At 39.9% G+C, this 20,600-nt stretch overlaps 1 protein-coding gene across 6 annotated transcripts in view; it reads left to right on the top strand.

Moving 5' to 3' along the window:
* The window catches only part of Fry (FRY microtubule binding protein), a 444,403-nt gene that overhangs the window by 299,975 nt on the left and 123,828 nt on the right, over positions 1-20,600 (top strand). For 3 of the 6 annotated variants that reach the window (XM_090342230.1, XM_090342231.1, XM_090342229.1), the window contains 5 exons: positions 3,806-3,913; positions 11,562-11,820; positions 14,446-14,628; positions 16,387-16,473; positions 19,005-19,267. In XM_090342230.1, coding sequence (XP_090198356.1) covers positions 3,806-3,913; positions 11,562-11,820; positions 14,446-14,628; positions 16,387-16,473; positions 19,005-19,267 — 900 coding nt within the window. The remainder of the gene's footprint in view (positions 1-3,805; positions 3,914-11,561; positions 11,821-14,445; positions 14,629-16,386; positions 16,474-19,004; positions 19,268-20,600) is intronic. The other 3 variants (XM_090342232.1, XM_090342235.1, XM_090342233.1) reach the window with 1 other exon arrangement.

A 20,600-nucleotide genomic window follows, 5' to 3' on the forward strand; every position in this document is an offset into this window, starting at 1 on the left:
AATTCTCTTAAGTATATATTTATTATATACTTATTATATATTTATTATTGTATCTAAACTTAAAGTGAGCCCAATAAGTATCAGTGGCTCATGCCTATAATCCAGGCCACTCAGGTACCGAGATCTAAGAATTACAATTTGAAGCCAGCCTGGGAAGATAAATCTGAGAGACGCTCATCTTCAAGTAATGAGCATAAAGCCAGAACTGGAGGAGTGGCTCAAGTGGTAGTACACCAGCCTTGAGTAAAAAGGCTGTGGGAAGTCTCTGGGCTTGGAACTGATGCTCCAGAACTGGCACATATGAATTAGTCAACCAATAAACCAATGATTAACGCAATAGGTAAATTCAAAAGTAAGTAAATATATAAGTGAAAGAAGCTTTCTCAGAGCCCCACTTGAAATCAGTGACCATCCCTTGGCTTTTGTGATTTCTTCTGACCTCTCCCTATTATATGCATGTACACACAGCTCATGCTGGAATTATAACAGGTCTCCTCCCAGTAAATCTATAATAAGCTGAAAATATCATGAATTAAAAGTGTACATAATATACCTAACTTGGACTTTTCTTTAAGGGTAGGGGGAGCAGTGCTAGGGTTTGATCTCAGGGCCTTATGCTTGATAAGCAGGTTCTTGGCCATTTGAACCATACCTCCAGTGCTGAATAGACCTGACTTAACACCGTAGTTCAGCAATACAGAAATAGTCCCCATGACTATAGAATGGACTATACATATGTATACATATATATGTGTGTGTATGTGTGTATGTATATATACATATATATGTATGTGTATATATATACATATGTTTACATTTTTTATAGGTTTATTTTTCCAGTCTTAAGGCTTGAACCCAGGGCCTAAGCACTGTCCTTGGGCTTTCTCATGGCTAGTGCTCTACCATTTGAGCCACGGTACCACTTCTGGCTTTTTCAATGTATTTGGTACCAGGGCTTTGTGCATGCTAGGCAGGTACTCTACCAGTAGGCCACACTCCTAGCCCCTTTACAAGTTTTTATTTATATATATTTTTATTTATGTATTTACATATAGGTTCATAATTTAGAGTTCCTTTCCACATGTGAGAGAAAACATGATTTTTTTACAAGAGATGCTTTTAAAAATTCTATCATATAATTATTTCTCCTAAAAATAGTGAAGAATTTAAAGAGCTTTAAAGGAAAATTATACTTCAAATCAATAGACATAGTAAAATAGATTTGGGACTAAAGTGAGAAAATCAGAGTAATAAAAACCACAGGTTTACATATAAATATATAAAGTAAATATTTTATTAATGTTTCAACTAATGCTCCCATTTTTTTCTAAGATTGTTTTTCCCATTCAACCATTCTGAGACTGTCCTAATGAGGCTAGAAATATTTTTCCTGCTAGACTCTAAGGCAAATCCCTGAGTGAAAAATAACTCACTGCTTCATTTCTGTAATAGAAACACAAAAAGCAGAAGAGTTGGGGAATTGTCTAAGCATTTAGGAGAAGAGGGTGGAGGCCACACAAGCATCTAAGTTGATATTTCAAGCTGGCCCAGCATTTTCTTTTCCCAGGGCCTACTTATGGTGTGAACTTGAACACTGGATATTCTGTGTTGTTTTGTGGCTAGTTAAAAAAATGGAGGAAGATGTTAATAAATTTTCTCAGTTGTGTTATTTTGAGGGAGTCACATGCACCCCCCAGAAGCTCACACAGCAAAGACTGCAATAGTTAAAGGAAGTCACAAACTAATGAGTCTCTTATCTAGGCCTGCTTTATCAGTTTAGAAGTCTGGCAGAGTTTGTCTTACACTTTAGGCTAGGCCCAATCATCTGTTTTCCAACAGATTTTTTTTTAATCCCATCTGTTTGGAACATCTGATGAGTAAGCTAAGAGAACTGCTTAAATTCCTTGTTAAGATGAACAGTTAGGGACCACCACTTGGCATTTGATTTGTCATGTAAAGACATCTCTGTCCTACAGATGATTGGGAGCTGCTGGACAACTGCTTCCTGTCTGAAAATCTCCTACAGCCATGCCAAACATTCATGGAACAGGAGAGAAAACAACCTTGCTACTCATAAAGCTGAGATCCAAGGATCATGATTCAAAGCTAGCTTAGGCAAGAGAGATTCTTATATACAATTAACCAGTAAAAGGCCAGAAATGGATATGTCACCTGAGTGGTAGATCTCTGCTCCTGATCAAAAAAGCCCAGTGAGAACACAAAGCCTTGAGTTCAAGCCCTGTCAGCTCACACTCGCGTGCTCTCTCTCTCTCTCTCTCTCTCTCTCTCTCTCTCTCTCTCTCTCTCTCTCTCTCTCTCTCTCTCTCTCACACACACACACACACACACACACACACATGCAGAGGATTTCAGTAGTCAATATATGTCCCTTTTTCATTTGACTAGTTTTTTATTCCTTCTGAATAATCGTACTGAAAGAGGAAGGTTATGATCAAGAGATGAGAGGATGGATGCTGTTGGTAACTTTTTTATTCTGACCAGAGTTACTGTTCCTAGAAGAGATTTCTTTTGTGGCATCTTTCATTTTTATTACTGTGTCTGTATCCTACAATTGCATTAATTTAGTACCAATTTTATATTTATTCTCAGAAGACCAGGTAGTTAGAATTTAAATACATTGCTATACGTTTTCACCTAGATTATGTGAAAAGCTTAATGGGCAATTTAACTTCCATAAAACATTGATACAATAAATGGCCAAGCATTTTTTAAGTTACCTACTGAAACAAGTAAAAACTGATTTACTTCAAAACACAGCTGTCCTATATTCGTGGAGAATATTTTCTAGGATCTATCCACAGAGACAGAAATCCAAGAATGCCTAAGTCTTTTATGTAAAATGACATACTTAATTTGGTTTGAATAAAATCTATGTGCAACCCATCTGCTTCCAGTCATCTGAAAATTACTTACAATTTTTAATACTATATATACATATTTATGCCATATAGTTCTCTGTTCTTTTGTTTAGGAAATAATCACAAGAAAGAAGTTCAAGCCAGGTTCTGGTGATTCACTCATGTAATTCTAGCTACTCAGGAGATTTGAAGATCACAGTTGAAAGCCAACACAGGCAGACACATCTATAAAACTCTGTCCCCAGTGCACCAGCAAAAAGCAGGAGATAGAGGTGTGGCACAAGTGGTAGAACTCTAGCCTTGAGTGAAAAAAAGCTGAGCAAAGTGCAAGTCTCTGAGTTCAAGCTTTATTACACACACACACACACACACACACACACACACACACACACACACACACACACACAGTCTATACAGGTTCAATAGAGACATACTTTTTCTTGCTTGTTTTCAACCTAAAATCCCTAGATATGGAAAGTTGATTCTACATTGTTCCTTAACATTGTTCTAATGCTACAGAGACATTAAACCTTAAACATCAATGTTCTCAGGAGGGTGACTGAAAAAACAGAAAGATTGTCCATAGAGATTAGTGTCATTTTAAATCCTCATTCAGAATTTTACTTGTCATTATAAAAGACTTGTTTAGGAAGCACTTAATTTATTTTAACAGGATTCAGACTATAGAGGAAAAGGATGAAATCAGCAAGGCACCATTTCTTGTGTATTTTTAAATCCCAGTTTCAAATAATAAACATAGGAATGAGTTAGCATATGTCTTCATGTAGATATGTATAGGCATTTATTCCCATGATCCCCGTGACTTAAATGCAGCCTATAGAGACCAGGCTCCATAGAATTGAGCGGTGGAGAACCTGAAGTAAAATGTATCCACAACCATATGAAGTATTCTCTTTCATCTCTAGGGGTGAGAGAAAGCCCAAAATAGATCTCTTCAGGACCTGTGTTGCTGCTATTCCTCGGCTGCTTCCGGATGGGATGTCAAAACTTGAACTTATTGACTTGTTGGCCAGGTAAGTGAGAATGATGCTGGTTTTCACTTGTTTGAATTGTAGTCTCTTATCATGATTCCTAAGAAATGACCTAACATAAAATAGAATGATTATGTATGATTGATAGATAAGTACTGAGTGAGAGATTATTACTATAGTTCTATGTATAGACAGAAAGGAACAGTGTAATATAATGGTATTATTATTGTTTTCACGTTGAAGTTCAGAGGGCAGCCATTACTTTGGATCCAGGAAGTCAGCAAATATCTCTGGTATAAGATGGTGTTTGAAATATCCTTTGACAGAAGAGTAGAATTTACAAAAGTCTGCCATGCAATCTGGTCTGTCTAGGGTTTGACTCCCAGTCTGAAGTCAAAGGATGTCTTCAGGGAGCCACAAGAGGCTGGTCACAAGGATTCTAAATGCAGTTTAGTATTCTAGACAGCTGCCAAAACTCATTTAATCATCCTGACCATTCTCTGTAGGAATGCATGGTCCAACTAGATCCTTAAATGTATTTGTGTAGAACAAAATGATTTCGTCATCTTTTAGCAAGCTAGCTGCTATTACTCAAAAGCTGTAGTTGATAGTTATATATTCCTTTCATTTAAAACACATTTAAAATTACATAGGGTAATATAGAAGACAAAGATCATTAGTCACATGGAATAGTAAGAATGGAAAAGAACAGAAGTCCTCCTTAGGTTGGGGGTGATAAAGGTAAGAAAAGGGAGTTTAAAAATCCAGTGCTGGAAGGAAATAAAAATAATCCTAGAGAGGAGTGTGTGTGTGTGTGTGTGTGTGTGTGTGTGTGTGTGTGTTTATGCATGAGTGTGTGTGCACACACATGCAAGTATCTGTCCTGGGGCTTGAGGGTCTGCTCAAAATCCCTAAATTTTTGTACTTAAGGATAACTCTCTACCACTTAAGCCACATCTCTACTTTTGCTGGTTAATTAGAAAAACAGAGTCTTACCTAGCTTTGAACTATTCTCCTGAATGGCTAGTATAAGAGGCATGAAATGCCAGCATCTGTTAGATTTTCAGCAAATGCTAAGCATCAGTAGAAGCAATTGGACTGATGAAGTTTTTGGTAGGGGAAAGATATTTTTCAAATGTCATTTGGAGCTGGTTAATCTGATAATAGTGGAATAAAGGAAAGCTTGATAAAGGGTAATAAATATTAATACTGATTGTGGAAAGCAACACAGAAAAACTAGGTGACCCTATCCAAATAAGCCCAGCTCCCACCCCACATCACTGTACATTCAGAGACTTCTGGGTATCCTGTGTTGCCTCACATCTTTGTTACTGTGCCATGGTTGTCTCTTCTGTGGTCAGCAAGCGTGGGTGATTTGGTTGTTCACCTCTGGCTTTCGAATTATCCCTCTTACAGCCTGTTGTCCTCCTCCTCTGCTATACCACTAGCACAAGACTGAGGCTGGTTCTGAAGGTTACCACTATGGTAAGCCTTGGTGCTCTCTGACCAAGTCTTCTACTTGTGTAGCTGTCATTTGTCATCTACTATCTGTAACACAACCTGTTCTTTGCTGTCATCAACAACCTCCAGTGCATGATTTGTACACAGTTCTTAAGAAGGATATAAGGCTTTATCAGCTACAACTTGGGCCCTTTACCTAAATGACCAGAAAGTGAATTCAGAGCACATATGTTAGATGCAGGGAGGAAGAGGGAAAAGAAGGGAGGGGGATATAAGCGCATATTGAAAAGAGATTTCTACTTCTGGATGAGAAGACCCCTCAGGAACAAAGGATGAGTTTCCAAAAAAATTAAAATAAACAATTCAGGAGGAAAGAGATGCTGAGCAATGAAGAGAATGAGTTTCTATAAGGGTCATTTACACAAATACTGAGTCTTCTAGAATGAGAGCAGAGACTGAGAATGTAGAAAAATAGTGACAAATTCCAGAATGATCCAGAAACATAAAAGAACTGCCTATCAGTTTTCCCTGCATAACAGAGAACTGAGCAATAGTTAGGAAGACTTAGAAGCATGTTCCTGTGGGTGAGAGTGGCTGAGTGAAAGGTTGAGTCTGACCTTGAGGAATGAGTAAGAAAGCTCTCTCTCCGTGGCACTGTGGACCACTGACAAGAGGCAGCGTTCTAAGAGATGGAGGAGGTGGTGTGGAAAATCAGAACAAGATAGAAGCATCTAGAAAGCCAGAATTTTTATCCTAGATTGCCTTTTTTTTTAACAATCAGTGTGAACTATATATAACCTCTCAGCCTACTTGGATTTTTTTGTAAGATTTTAGAGAAATTAGAATGGCATTGTATCTCTTAGGACCTTTGAAGTGCCTGTCTACATGTGTTAGACAGAATAGGTGTTTGTATGGAAAAAAGACAATTCTCAGTTCACTGGGATTGGAAGGTGATTCATTCAATGGAGATCTTACTGGTGATTGTGTACATGAGTCCCTTTGAAATGTCAGGTGTTTCATTTTGTCTTGTGTGTAATGATATCTAGCATTCTAGGCGAAGTTCTAATGCTAATGTGCCATAGCTCTGTGTGGAAGGCTCTTAGCTCTGTGAAATCACCTGGATAGCTTGATCCAGTAGCACTGGAGACCTGCAGACTGTAGTACCACATGATGTGACCATGTGAGGGGAGGGAATTTTGAGAGGCAGACTGGAATGTGAATGCTATTTATAGCATGTCCTGTTTATTAGTATGTACATTCTTACAAAACCCCAAAACCCTGGGTACTGTTTTGGTTGTTTGCGCGTGTGTGTGTGTGTGTGTGTGTGTGTGTGTGTGTGTGTGTGTGTGTGTGTTTGTGTGTTTTATGAGGGAAAAGAATAAAATGACCAAAACTACATCAGAAGCTGTAATGAGAACTTTCTCATAAACTTCAGAAGAAGCCAGAGGCTGGACTCCCCCTCAGGGGGCCGGAAGTGGAGCATGTGACTTGCACACTGGGAATGTGTACCTCTTCAGATCCTTCAAGAGAGTCAGAGAACAAAAGTGAAGTCATCGACTCATAATAAACGTGGATCTCAAGGGCCACACAAGAAGTCTTTGCTTCTGACCCCACAATGGATCATCTAGATGGTTTAGCTAGAGAGAGGAGGAGGGACCATCAATTTTGAGTTCAGACACTCACACTCAAATTCCTGATAGATTTTTACATAAAAAGTTGGTTTGCTTGCCTGGCACCAGTGGCTCATATCTGTAATCCTAACTACTCAGGAGGCTCAGATCTAAGGATTGTCCTTCAAAACCATCCCATGAGACTCTTATCTCCAATTAACTACCAGAAAAACAAGAGGTGGAGCTGTGGTTCAACGTGGTAGAACAGTCACCTTGAACTGAAGAGCCCAGGGACGGTGCCCAGGCCCAGAGTTCAAGCCCTAGGACTGACCAAAAAAAAAAAAAATAATAACTTGACACCTTGCTCCTCTTTTTTAATTGGCAAACTTGATGCTTACTCAGTGTTCCTGCTCAGTTCTATTGAATGACTTGTAAGAATGTGTCCCACATAACTGGCCCCCAGGGACCTGTCACAGTGCTTCTGATTATAATTGGATATCAAACATTCAAACCTCAGGCTTAGGCAGCGATATTGAACATGGCTGCGATGTATGGAATGAAGCTGATTGGGGATGGGATGGGTTATATTTTGCTCAGCTAGCTCAAAAGAGCTAGTTGGGAGGATCTTTTCCTGTAGGCCTTCCTGCATGGTGGTATTGCCCTCCTACCCTTACTAAATCCTGTGCTACTCCACTTCCTGGGACCCCCAGGGATTCTCCACACACAAGGGAGGAACTTGCTTCTCAGCTGAGATCATATTTCTTCTTTCTTACTCCCTTCCCAAAGGTATCATTCAACAAAGTCCAAGGCTACTGTCCTCTGTCACTCCCTGAGACCTTATTCACTATGAACCTTAAGGATTTGATATCTAATCAAATTTTCAAATATAAAATTTTTATCAAAATTTCTTTTTCTTTTTGTGTCAGGACTAAGACTCACAGGGCTGGCCTGGCACTATCCCATAGTTTTGTTTTATATTTGGGTTGTTGTTTTTTTTTTTGCCTGTCCCAAGGCTTGAACTCGGAGCCTGAGCACTGTGCTTGGGCTTTCTCAAGGCTAGAGCTCTACCACTTGAGCCACAGCACCACTTCTGGCTTTTTTCTCTGTATGTGGTACCGAGGAATCAAACCCAGTGTTTGTGCATGCTAGGCAAGCACTCTACCACTAGGCCAAACTCCTGCTCCCTAGTTTTTATTTGCTCAAGGCTGACTCTCTGCTGTTTAGCTACAGCCCTATTTCCAGCTTTTCCATGTTTAATTAGAGATTAAAATTTTCACCGACTTTCCTGCCCTGGCTGGCTTCAAGTCACTCCTGAGTAACTAGGATTATAGGATGAGCCCTAAGTACCCAGCTTCCTTTTCAAAAATTTGACTGTATTGATAAGAGAATCTCATAAGGTGAGAATTAAATAATATATATGTCACTTCCATGATACATGGCATACATAGTTATTTTTAGGTGCCTTCATATTTGAATAGTGCGTATATCATGTCATATGCTGTATGTCACATAGTTGTTAGGTAAGTTTGGGAATATACTTATTTGTTTTTCTTTTGTTCTGGTCCTGGGGCTTATACACTATGCCTGGAAGCTGTCCCTGAGCTTTTATGCACAAGGTTAGCCACCGTACTATTCATGCTACAGCTCTGGTTCTGGTTTTCTTTGTGATTAATTGGAAATCATAGTCTCTTAGAGCTGGGTACCAGTGGTTCACACCTGTAATCCTAGCTGTTCAGAGGAGATTGAGATCTGAGGATCTCAGTTCAAAGCATCCAGGGCATGAAAGTCCATGAGATTCTTATCTCCAATTAAGCACCACAAAACTGGAAGTGGCACTATGGCTCAAAGTGGTAGAATGCTAGCCTTGAGCTGAAGAACTCTGGGGCAGAGCCCAGGCCCAGAGTTCAAGTCCCACAACCAACAACAACAATGACAACAAAAGTTTCTTGGGCTTTCCTGTACTGCCTCAGTAAGTCTGGGGACTATGGAACTTCTCAGCTGATTTCTGTGGTCAACTGTGAACCATTTGATATACTTCGAGTTACTAGAGAAGAAGAAAAGAGCTTGTCTGTCACTTCAAGCTTTTGAAAGGCTATCTATTCAGTAGCTTATAACAGAGGAAATTGACCTTGCTTGTGGAGAAAAATTTGGATTGAGAAGTCTTGGGTTTAAATACTGGTTGTTCCTATCTTATAAGGAAGGAATGTGACTTTGAGCCATTTCCTTAACCACCCCAGGCCATGGTTTCTTCTTTTTGCTGGGGATAGTATTGGCCCTTTTTGTAGAGGCTGCTGGACCACGTTTTGTTCTAGGACACTGAATCCTAGGAATCATGTCTTCTTTAAATATTGTTGCTCCCTCTGTCACCCGTTCTTACTGTTCCTCTGCTCTGGGGCAAGGCCCTTACCACATATTGACAGCCTGTGCTGCAACCTCCTGTTTTCTCTCTTAGTCTTGTTCTTCTCCACAACCTCTGCCCCATTGCTACTCTTGCTTGCTTGATCCTGTTTTCTTTTTTTCCCCTCAAATGTGGCTCCAACAATGAATCTTCCTTTCTCACTTTGAGCATAATGCTCATTATCTTCTGATAACAATAACTTGTTTCTGAGAGCTTACTACATTCTTATTGGGGACTTATGGTATTCTGCAAAGGTATTCTGATGAATCTTACTAGTGTATGGGTTCCAATGGTTAGTATCTCATTTTATAAATGAGGGATTTGAAGCTTAGATTATAAAGAGGTCTTGAGGCCAGGCAACGCACACACTGAGCCAGACATTCTGGTACTGGAGTACACATGCTTACCTGTTTTTGTTCCATATTGCCCTCCTCAGTGGCCCACAGATGCATTCAACTCTTTTCAGCTCTGTCTCACACCTTGTCATGCAGCCCCCACCCCTGATACAGGAGACAGCCACGTTGAGCGCCATATCCTAAGTGCTACACCCAGTAGGTATGGTGCCTGAATCCAAGGAAGCTCACCATTTGCCTATTAAATAAAAGAATCTGTGAAGCATTTTGTTAAGTATAACCTTCCATAGTGATGTTGAGATTTAATATCATCATGTTTTGATTAAACCATGAGTACACTGAGATCCTTTATTTGACTCATTTCAAGTCCCTTCATTCTGTCTGCATTTTAGCTAGATCATTTTTTTTGTCTTGGGCACTGTAGGATTTTTATACTGAAGATCATTACCTTCCACCCACCAGAGAGATTTCAGTAATGCACCCCCAATATAGACAACCGAGAATGTCCCCTGACTTTGCCAAATATCCTCTGAGTGGCAAACCAAACTGATTGAGAATTCAGGCCCAATTCTGTTCATTTTTACTGAACTTTTCTGTGAGTCATTTGGCTTTCTGGTTTCTTGTCTTTAAAATTAGCCCTGCGTACTGGACACCAGCGGCTGATATCTATAATCCTCGGTACTTAGGAGGCTGAGAACTGAGCATCACAGTTCAAAGCCCAGCCCAGGCAGGAAAGTCTGTGAGACTCGTATCTCCAGTTTACCACCAAACTCCAGAAATAGAGCTGTGGCTCAAGTGGTAGATTGCTGGCCTTGAGTCCAAAATCTCAGGACAGCTCCCAGGCCTAGAGTCTAAGCCACAGAACCATCAATATCAGGTGGTTAAAAAACAACAACAACAACAACAAAAATGGGTTAGATTCCTCAGTACCACATACATAGAAAAAGCCAGAAATGGTGCTGTGGCTCAAGTGGCTGAGTGCTAGCCTTGAGGAAAAAGCCCAAGGACACTGCTGAGGCCCTGAGTTCAAACCCCAGGCCTGGCAAAAAAGAGAAAAGAAAAAGCCTGGTTGTATACTGGTGATTTGTACCTATGATCCTAGCTACTCAGGAGGCTGAGCTCTGTGGATCACAGTTTGAAACGAGCCCAGTCAGAAAAGTCATTGAGACCCATGTCCAAATAACTAGCAAAAAACCAGAAGTAGAACCATAGCTTAAGTGGCAGAGTACTGGACTTGATTGAAAAAGCCAAGGGAGAGAGTGAAAACCTGAGTTTAAGTTTCCTGTCTGTGCCTGTCTGTCTGTCTGTCTGTCTGTCTGTCTGTCTGTCAGTCTCTCTGTCTCTCTCTCTGTCTCTCTCTGTCTGTCTGTCTGTCTGTGTCTCTCTCTCTCTCTCTCTCTCTCTCTCTCTCTCTCTCTCTCTCTCTCTCTCTCTCTCTCTCACACACACACACACACACACACACACAAAATCCTCCCACTCTCTCAGGCACATACACATTTATTCTCTCTCTCTCTCTCTCTCTCTCTCTCTCTCTCTCTCTCTCTCTCTCTCTCTCTCTGTCTTTCACACACACACATACACACTCACACACACACACACACACACACACACACACAAAACTCTCAGGCACATACACATATTTTATCCTGTAGTCACTATTATGATTAAAAACTATTCATCTATAGTTAAATGTGGTGAAATAGAAAAGGGATAAGAATAGAAAACAAATTAAATCTCTAGCATTGCACCAATGTTACTATCTTAGTGTCAATAGGTAAACCGTGACTACTTTAGATGTCAGCCTCAAGTAGGCTGGAAAGGCGCTAGGAGAAAAGTGATCTTACTGCCTTTCATTCACCTCCCAGGTTGTCTATTCACATGGATGATGAATTGCGACATATCGCACAGAACTCTCTTCAGGGTTTACTGGTTGACTTCTCTGATTGGAGAGAAGATGTCCTATTTGGCTTTACCAACTTCCTGCTCCGGGAAGTAAATGACATGCACCACAGTCTTCTGGATTCATCCCTGAAGTTGCTGCTACAGCTGCTCACCCAGTGGAAGCTCGTTATCCAGACGCAAGGACGGGTCTGCGAGCAAGCCAACAAGATCAGAAACTCAGAGGTGATTTTCCTGGCTTCTACAATAACCTGTACCCTTTCCCCCTTCTCACAATCCCTTTCCCCATTTCCGGATTGGACCCAAGGCCTCTCTTATGATAGTCAAGTCCTTTACCACTTGAGTTATACACCCAGCCCTTTTGGTTTCTATTTTATTATTTATTTTCTTACTTTTCTTTATTTAATCATCTTTATTTCGTTTACTTTATTATGCTTTATAGTTATTTTATGATTTCTAAAATTTTACTTTATTGATTGTATTTTTAAAGGATATTATAAAAGTGATGTACAATGGGATTTCAGCAATGAACGTCAGATAATGAATATATTTCATTTTATCAAATGAATAGGTTCTTACTACTTTTGTCCAGGCTTGTATAGGACTTTTGATCTTTTTAAGTATCTGTGGTTACAGGCTTATGTTATGACATCTGGCCTTTTTTATATTTTAGACCTGCAGATAAACCACAGCCCAGGAAATCTTTGGAATTCTTGAGTTCTCTTTTCCAGCCACTTGGGAAATTTCTCTAGTGCTAGCCCTTCATTCTTTCTGAGTATACATTGTGACCAGAAAATTTAGCATGCTACACTATGTCAAGTTAGGTTTGTTAACATTAACAAGATCATGATGGGACTTGAAATATGGTGGCTATTTGTTTTTTAGCCAGAGCTGGGGTTTGAACTCAGGGCCTTGGAACAGTCCTTGAGCTTTCTCAAGAATTGCATTCTACCACTTGTCCCATAACACCACTTCTGGCTTTTTCTGTGTATGTGGTACTGAGAAATCAAACCCAGGACTTTGTGCATGCTAGGCAAGCACTCTACCACTAGGCCCGAACCCTAGTGGTTCCCACCTCCTTCCTGGCATTCTACTTCTGCCTAATGATGATAGGCAGGTTATATATGCTTGGGAAATGGTGGCAGCGATGGATTCTGCTGTATCTTGTTTTTTATTTACCTCTTCGTATTTTGGGAACTTTCAGAATCCCTAATATAAACACAGATTCAAACTGTACACAACCTAGATCCAGATCTAAGATTTAAACAAGGAATTAATTCCAAACAGAAGATAAAATAATTGAAGATTTTAAAAAATTGTTTTAGTTGTTTTTGTTTGTTTGTTTGTTTTTGCCAGTCCTGGGCTTGAGCTCAGGGCCTGAGCACTGTCCTTGGGCTTCCTCAAGGCTAGAGCTCTACCACTTGAGCCACAGCACCACTTCTGGGTTTTTCAGTGTAAGTGGTAGTCAGTCCTGGGGCTTGAACTCATAACCTAGACTCTGTTCCTGAGCTTCTTTTGCTTAAGAATAAGCATTCTACCACTTGAACCACAGCACCACTTCCAGCTTTTTTGTTTATGTGGTACTGAGGAATCAAACCCAAGCTTAATACATACTAGAGAAGCCCTCTACCACTAAGCCACATTCCCAGCCCTCTGGGCACTATTTTTAAGCTTTTGTGTTCAAGGATAACACTCTACCACTTGAGACACAGCTCCACTTCCAGCCTTTTGGAGATGAGTCTAACACATTTTTTGCCCCAGCCAGCTTCAAACCTCAATCCTTAAATCTCAGCCTCCTAAGTAGCTAGGATCCCAAGCATGAGCCACCTGCACCTGGATTTTTTTTTAAAAAGTATCTTTATGTAGTTGTATAAATAAATAAGCATGCTAGTTTATAAGTTCAGTGCATCTTGATCCATGTTACCCTTGCATCATTCTCCCCATCTCATGTGACCTCACTTTACCCCTTGAGCTATCTGGCTCCATTTTTACATAAGTACATTGTACGTTCCAAGATGATTTATCTAGCCTTTCTCTATTTGTCCTCCACCTTGATGTCACCTCTCCCCCAACATGACTTATTTTATCATCCTCATAGTCATTTTGATAAACTGTCTGTTTGTTTTTTTTAAATGATTAGACCATTGGAATCCTCCCCTGAGTATGCCACACTTATGCCAATTGGTTTGTATATATTAACACTTGACCTTGTGTATGTTTTCATTTTATATTTTAGATATATTTTATATTTCAGATCTGACTTCCACATATGAGAGAAAACATGTGCCATTTGTATTTCTGAGCCTGATTTACTTTAACATATTTTTTTTCTAGGTCCATCCATTTTCCTGCATGAAAGTTCAATTTAACAGTCTGTCTTTCTTCCTCTTTGAGATAGGTTGTTACCATGTATCTCAGACTGGCCTCAGACTCCAGTCCTGAATGCCAGAATCCAAGGCATACAACATCACTACCACTGTATTCAACAGTATGTTAAATTTAAGTGAAACAAATGAGGCCATTTTGGTTGCATATACAGTGTAACCCAAAATGATATGGATAGAAGCAGTTCTGTTTTAATTACTGTTAACAGCTTTTGCTGAGTTATTTCTCATCAGAGACAGCTAGCAGATGGTGAATATTATTTCAGAGCCGCGATTGATCTGAAAAACAGAGAAAGGGATCAAGGGTATTTCACTAATAATAATCCATTCATAGACACATCTGTTTCTGAGCCATTATTTTAATATCACCATGTCAAATGTGCTGGAAGATGTAGATTTGTATGTGTGTGTCCATTCTGATTTTTTTTTTGCTAAAATTGAGAATGTTACTGTCCTTGCATGACAGCTAATTGCAAATGGCTCCAGCCACAGGATGCAGTCAGAGCGGGGCCCTCACTGCAGTGTCCTCCATGCAGTAGAAGGATTTGCGCTGGTTTTACTCTGCAGTTTCCAGGTGGCCACACGAAAGCTCTCTGTGTTGATACTCAAGGAAATCCGAGCTCTATTCATGGCTCTGGGCCAGCCAGAGGTATGGACTCTTCTTAATACATTTTCTGTTTGTCGGTTGTAGGGCTTGAACTCAGAGCCTGGGTACTGACTCTGAGCCTCTTTGTGCGCAAAGGTTGCGCTTTACCATTTGAGCCACAGCACTACCTCAACTTTTCTGGTAATTAATTGGAGATAAAAGTCTCATAGACTTTCCTGCCCAGGCTGGCTTCAAACCACTATCTTCAAATCTCAGCTTCCTGAGTAGCTATTATTACAGGCACTATTATTACAGGCACAAGCCACCAGCAGCCAGCTATTGTACATCTTTTAAAAATTTGTTTCTTAACAATGGTTTTGAAATCTGAACTACAGATCATGAACAAAGTATGGCTTCTGTATCAGTACTTACTAAACTGTTGAATTTTTAATTATGTACTAGCATTCTTAACCAAGTAGAGGTAAGTGCTATTCTCTGGGACCAACAGAAAGGGCCACTAAGGGACAATGCTTCGCTTAGTAAAGAACTTAGCTTAGGAGATTGGAGATTTGAGCTCAGTGGAAGGGTGCTTGCCTGGCAAATACAAAGCCCTGAATTTAGCCCTTCAGTATCACACATAAAAAAAATTAAAATTAAAAAATAAATTATTGGCACCCAGTACCAGCCACTATTTGTTTTAAAAATAATTTCCACTCATATATGAATACTGAGGCTTTTAAGTAAATTATATGTCAAAATTTCTTTATAAGGAATGACAAGTAATACATATGAATAGATGTACATTTTACTTGTTTGCATGTTTTAAAATGTGAAAAATGGAGGCTTTTTTTGTTGTTTAACCCGGGCAGTGAAGGCTCATGCCTATAACCTAGCTGTCGCAGACAAGTCCAGAAGACTCTTATCTCTAGTTATCCAGAGAAAAAAGCTGAAAGTGAAAGTATGACTCAAGTGGCAGAGCACTAGCTTTGAGCAATAACTAATGGACAATGTTCAAGCCTTGTTTTCAAGCCTCTATACTGGCACATGTGCATGTGCACACACACACACACACACACACACACACACACACACACACACACTTTTGTTTTGTGTCAAGGCCTTGCTATGTAACCCAAATTGGCCCCAGACAGAATTTTCCCACTTTAGTCTCCCAAATACTGAGATTATAGGCACGCACCATCATCATACACACACACACACACACACACACACACACACACACACATCTTTGATGTAAAAGAATTTATGTAAGATATTCTCTATTATTTTTCTTTTCAATTTGCTTTTTTGTTGTTTTAAATCAAATAATTATGTAACAGTTATGTGCATGTTTAGTCTCCACTTTCACTGTGTTTTCTTTGGGACCAAAATTCAGTGACAGTCAACATCAATCAGTTGCTTTAAAAGGCCATTGGCTTAAAATAAGTTGCATATTAGTGTTCTGACAAAGAACATTCTTGGCGAGTTTCCAGTCCTTAAGATTAATGACAACAGGAATGGTTCTCTGTGATAGTGGTTTGGATTCTCATGTATATTCCAGTGTGAAATTCAGAGATATGTTTTTTTTTACAACAATGTGAAATTAGAGCTCTAATCATATTCCACTGAAACTTAAAAACTGAACTCAGAAACACAGGGAGTCCTGTTCTTTGCATTGCGCCATCTTGGCCCTCACTTCTCTGTGAGAAAAATCCTATCGCTATTGGCAAGCAGTTCTGTTCTGTGTACTGATAAGGCAGGGGGGTGTGGGTGGGAAGGATTCATTTTCCCATGGACAGTAATCTCCTCCCATTCGTACAGGATGATGACAGACCAATGATTGATGTCATGGACCAGTTAAGCTCTTCCATTCTCGAGAGCTTCATTCATGTAGCAGTTTCAGATTCGGTAAGGACATATTTGTTTCTCATTACTAATAGTTCTTCAATACAAACTCTAGACATGACTGATAGAAGAGAGAGAGAGAACCAAGGAAATGTATGGAGGAATTTAAGGTTTCCTATCTGATTACTGTAGTGATGATGCAAATGTACTTAGGAAAACAAGTCTGGTTTTTCAAAAGATAGATGAGACAATTGGATAAGTCTTCAGACTAGCAAACTCCAGAGTTTAAGCATTAAAGTATACATAATATTTTTCTAATTTCAGTCTCAAAAGAGTTGCTCAGCATTCTGAAAATGAATTTTCCTATCATTGTATTTAACACTTAAAATGTAGTTACTTTTGTACTTAGCATTCAATATCCCAATAATTCTTAATATGTATCTTCCATTGATGTATTACTTTACAGTTTACAAGGTACTTTCATATTTATTGTCATCTGACTCAAATAGTTACTGAAATACAAACATGTCAGATGAGAACTCAATGGTAGAATTCAGGCTTCATGTTCACAAGGCTTGAATTTCATCCCCAGCACCAAATATAATGAGGTACGCCAACAGGTAGGGTTAGAGCCTCACACTTGCCCTGTTTGGACTTTGAATCTAGCACTGATTTATATGCTTCCTTTCAAAAAGCATCTTGGGAACTTTCAATTTCCTGAGCAAATAGAGGAGAAATTGAAACTGATTTCAGTTATCTGGCTTTTTAAAATAAAAGCACAATAAGAAAACAGATTCGTTTCTGCTGACTAGCTGGGGAGAGAGACAGCTAGTAGAATCCATGCTGCTGGTTCCAGATGCAGCTCCTTATCAAATACAGAGATGAATATAAAGCCACAGGACACTTCTGAGTCCTTCCAGGCCTTTTCTCACTGACACAGAGAGCCCTGTGTTTAATGGCTTTCTTCTCTTTGTGTTTTGTTTTGTTTTGTTGTTTTCAGTGCCACAGTTCAAATCCAGGACCTAGCACACACTAGTAAGCACCCTATCACTAAGGTATATTCCCAGAGCGCTGGATGTCCTATTCTTGCTTATGGTCCTACTAATAACAGTTAGTATTAAGATCATTATTGAGGCTTTATAGTTCTTAATAGTAATAGTGATGAAATTCAGTTGTCATGTGACATGAAATAAAATAGTCAACTTCAACATTTTAAATGGGTTACCTTACTTTCCTGCAGACAACTGTTATTTGTTCATATGATTTTCTTCAGTTTAGCAGAATCACAATCCTGAGCCTGAGTTACCAGGTCAGCAATCTTCCCTTAGGAAGTTGCCCCACCCAGGGAAGAGTGCTAGCTTTGGCCAGGTATTTCTACCTGTATTGTCCTATGTAACAGCCAGAAACATGGTAATCAATGCTTTCTCACATCATGGAATCTCATGACTGAGCTCTAAAGCTCCAGCTCTTTTTAACAATTACTAAAGCGCCATCTATAGTACTGTGCCCATGGGCGCTTGTAGAGGCAGTAGGTGACATGGATCACTTGAAATGCCTAACAAACATGATGGCAACTTCCTTTCCTACCACAGCACCTAGATTATTTGAAATTTAGTGTCCTCTAAAGGTTGATATTTGGAATTAAAAGAGAATGAAATGTTTATAATTTATCTCTGTAAAATATATGTGTGTGTGTATCCATATAAATCTTTCAAGAGGTTGTGAAATATATTTTGGCTAGATCCTCAGACAAAAAGTAGATACTTAAAATATCAGTAGATGGGCCTGGAGTTTGGCCTAGTGGTAGAGTGCTTGCCTAGCATGCGGCGAAGACCCAGGTTCAATTCCTCAATGCCACATACATAGAAAAAAGCTAGGGGGCCAGGAATTTGGCCCAGTGATAGAGTGCTTGCCTAGCATGCATGAAGACCAGGGTTCAATTCCTTGGTACCCCACATACATAGAAAAAAAGCCGGAAGTGGTGCTGAGGATCAAGCAGTAGAGCTCTAGCCTTGAGAAAGTCCAAGGACAGTGCTCAGGCCCTGAGCTCAAGCCCAGGACTGGCAAAAAAATAAAATATAAATCAGTAGAATGACATTCATAAAAGAGATTGTGCTTATTAGCCATTTCTCTTATTCAAAAGAAAAGTATATAGTCTAACAAAAGATACAGAAATTAACAGCTAAAATATGCATATATAAATGTACCAATGGGAAGGATAAAAACAAATTTATTAATCATCAAAGAAAAGTCACTTCATGATTTAAAAATCATAAATCTGTGGCTGCATATAAATTAGCTAAGGTCATGTTTTGTTCTAATGACTACTGACTCTCTTCTGTGTACTGGTACACAGTGCTATATGAGATAAAAAACTTTCACAACTTGAACTTGATCCTTGAACTTGGCAATTACACATCTTACCAGCCAAAGCACAGGAAGCACAGATGACTATTACCAGTGCTGTATGTGGGAAGGTACAATGGATGTTTTGGATCCAAAGCTGTCATCTGGAGTGGGTGATTAGGATAGGCTATCTAGTGAGGATGGATCACCTCAGTTCAGCTTTGACTCACTGTTTACCTCTGTGCCAGCAGGCAACATTACCTCTCACCCACAACGTGGATCTTCAGTGGTTAGTGGAATGGAATGCAGTCCTGGTCAACAGTCACTATGATGTGAAGAGCCCTTCTCACGTCTGGATCTTTGCACAGTCTGTGAAAGACCCCTGGGTCCTCTGCCTCTTCAGTTTCCTTCGTCAGGAGAACTTGCCAAAACACTGCCCCACAGCCCTCAGCTATGCCTGGCCTTATGCCTTTACTAGGCTACAGTCGGTGATGCCATTGGTGGACCCAAAGTAAGGCACCAATATGCTTTCCTCGGCCTTGTTGGCCTTATGTTTTCCTGCTATTATTTTATTTTATTTTTTATTTATTTTTTTGTGGGTCATGGGGCTTGAACTAGGCCTGGGCTCTGTCCCTGAGCTCTTCAGCTCAAGGCTAGCTCCCTACCCTTGAGCCAAGCACCACTTCCCATTTTTTAGAGGTTAATTGGAGATAAGAGTCTCAGGTCCTTTTGTGCCCAGGCTGGATTTGAACCTTGATCCTCAGATCTCAGCCTCCTGAGTAACTAGGATTACAGGTGTGAGCCACAGTGCCTGGCTTCTATTTTAATTTTATAGAAGAAATTAAAGTAGTATGACACTCTTATTTCTTTTTTTTCTTTTTTTGCCAGTTCTGGGCTTGAACTCAGGTCCTGAGCATTGTCCTTGGACTTTCTCAAGTTTAGGGCTCTACCACTTGAGCCACAGCACCACTTCTGGGTTCTCTATGTATGTGGTACCAAGGAATTGAACCCGGGTCTTCACACATGCTAGGCAAGCACTCTATCAGTAGGCTAAACTCCTGGCCCCTAACTCTTTTTTTTTCTTAATCGTAAAATTGTTCTTTTGTAGCTGGACTCACACTTGTCATCCTAGCTACGCAGGCAGGCTGGAATCTCAGGATCACAGCTCAGAGCCAGCCTGAGCACAAAAGCCTGTGAGACTCTTAAATCTCCAATTAACCACCAGAAAATTAGAAGTGTCACTGTGGCTCATGTGGTAGAATGGTAGCCTTGAGTATCTCAGGGACAGCACCCAAGCCCAGGTCCAGAGTTCAAACTCCATGACTGCCAAAAAAATTATTTTGTGTGTGACAGTACACAGGCTTGAACTCAGGGCCTTGTACTCTTGAGTGGCTTTTTGGCTGAGGATTGGCAATTTACGACTTGCTCTATACCCAATTTCCAGATTTTGGGTGGTTAATTGAAATACAAATCTCATAGACTTTCTTATGTAGACTAGCTTCAAACATGATCCTCAGATCTCAACCTCCTGAGCAAGTAGAATGACCACTATAAGCTATCAGCACCTAGCTAGAATTCTTAACACTTAACCTTAGTTTTATCTAGAGCAAGTATTTATTCCTTTATAATCAATGTGATGGTGCACGTTTAGAATCTCATACTCTTAATGGGGTCAGGAACCCTAAAGTTCTTCTATTCAGTGCAGATAGTACTTGAGCAGCATCCTTGCTTGACAAATTTAGTCTTCACTCTGTTGGAATGCTTCCTGTTAAGAAGTGATGCTCAAGCCGGGCACCATTGGCCTATTCCTGTAATCCTCGCTACTGAGGAGGCTGAGATGGGAG

The sequence above is a fragment of the Megascapheus bottae genome, chromosome 11, assembly GCF_031878675.1.
Source record: "Megascapheus bottae isolate mThoBot1 chromosome 11, mThoBot2.hap1, whole genome shotgun sequence".
Taxonomy (NCBI): Eukaryota; Metazoa; Chordata; class Mammalia; order Rodentia; family Geomyidae; genus Megascapheus; species Megascapheus bottae.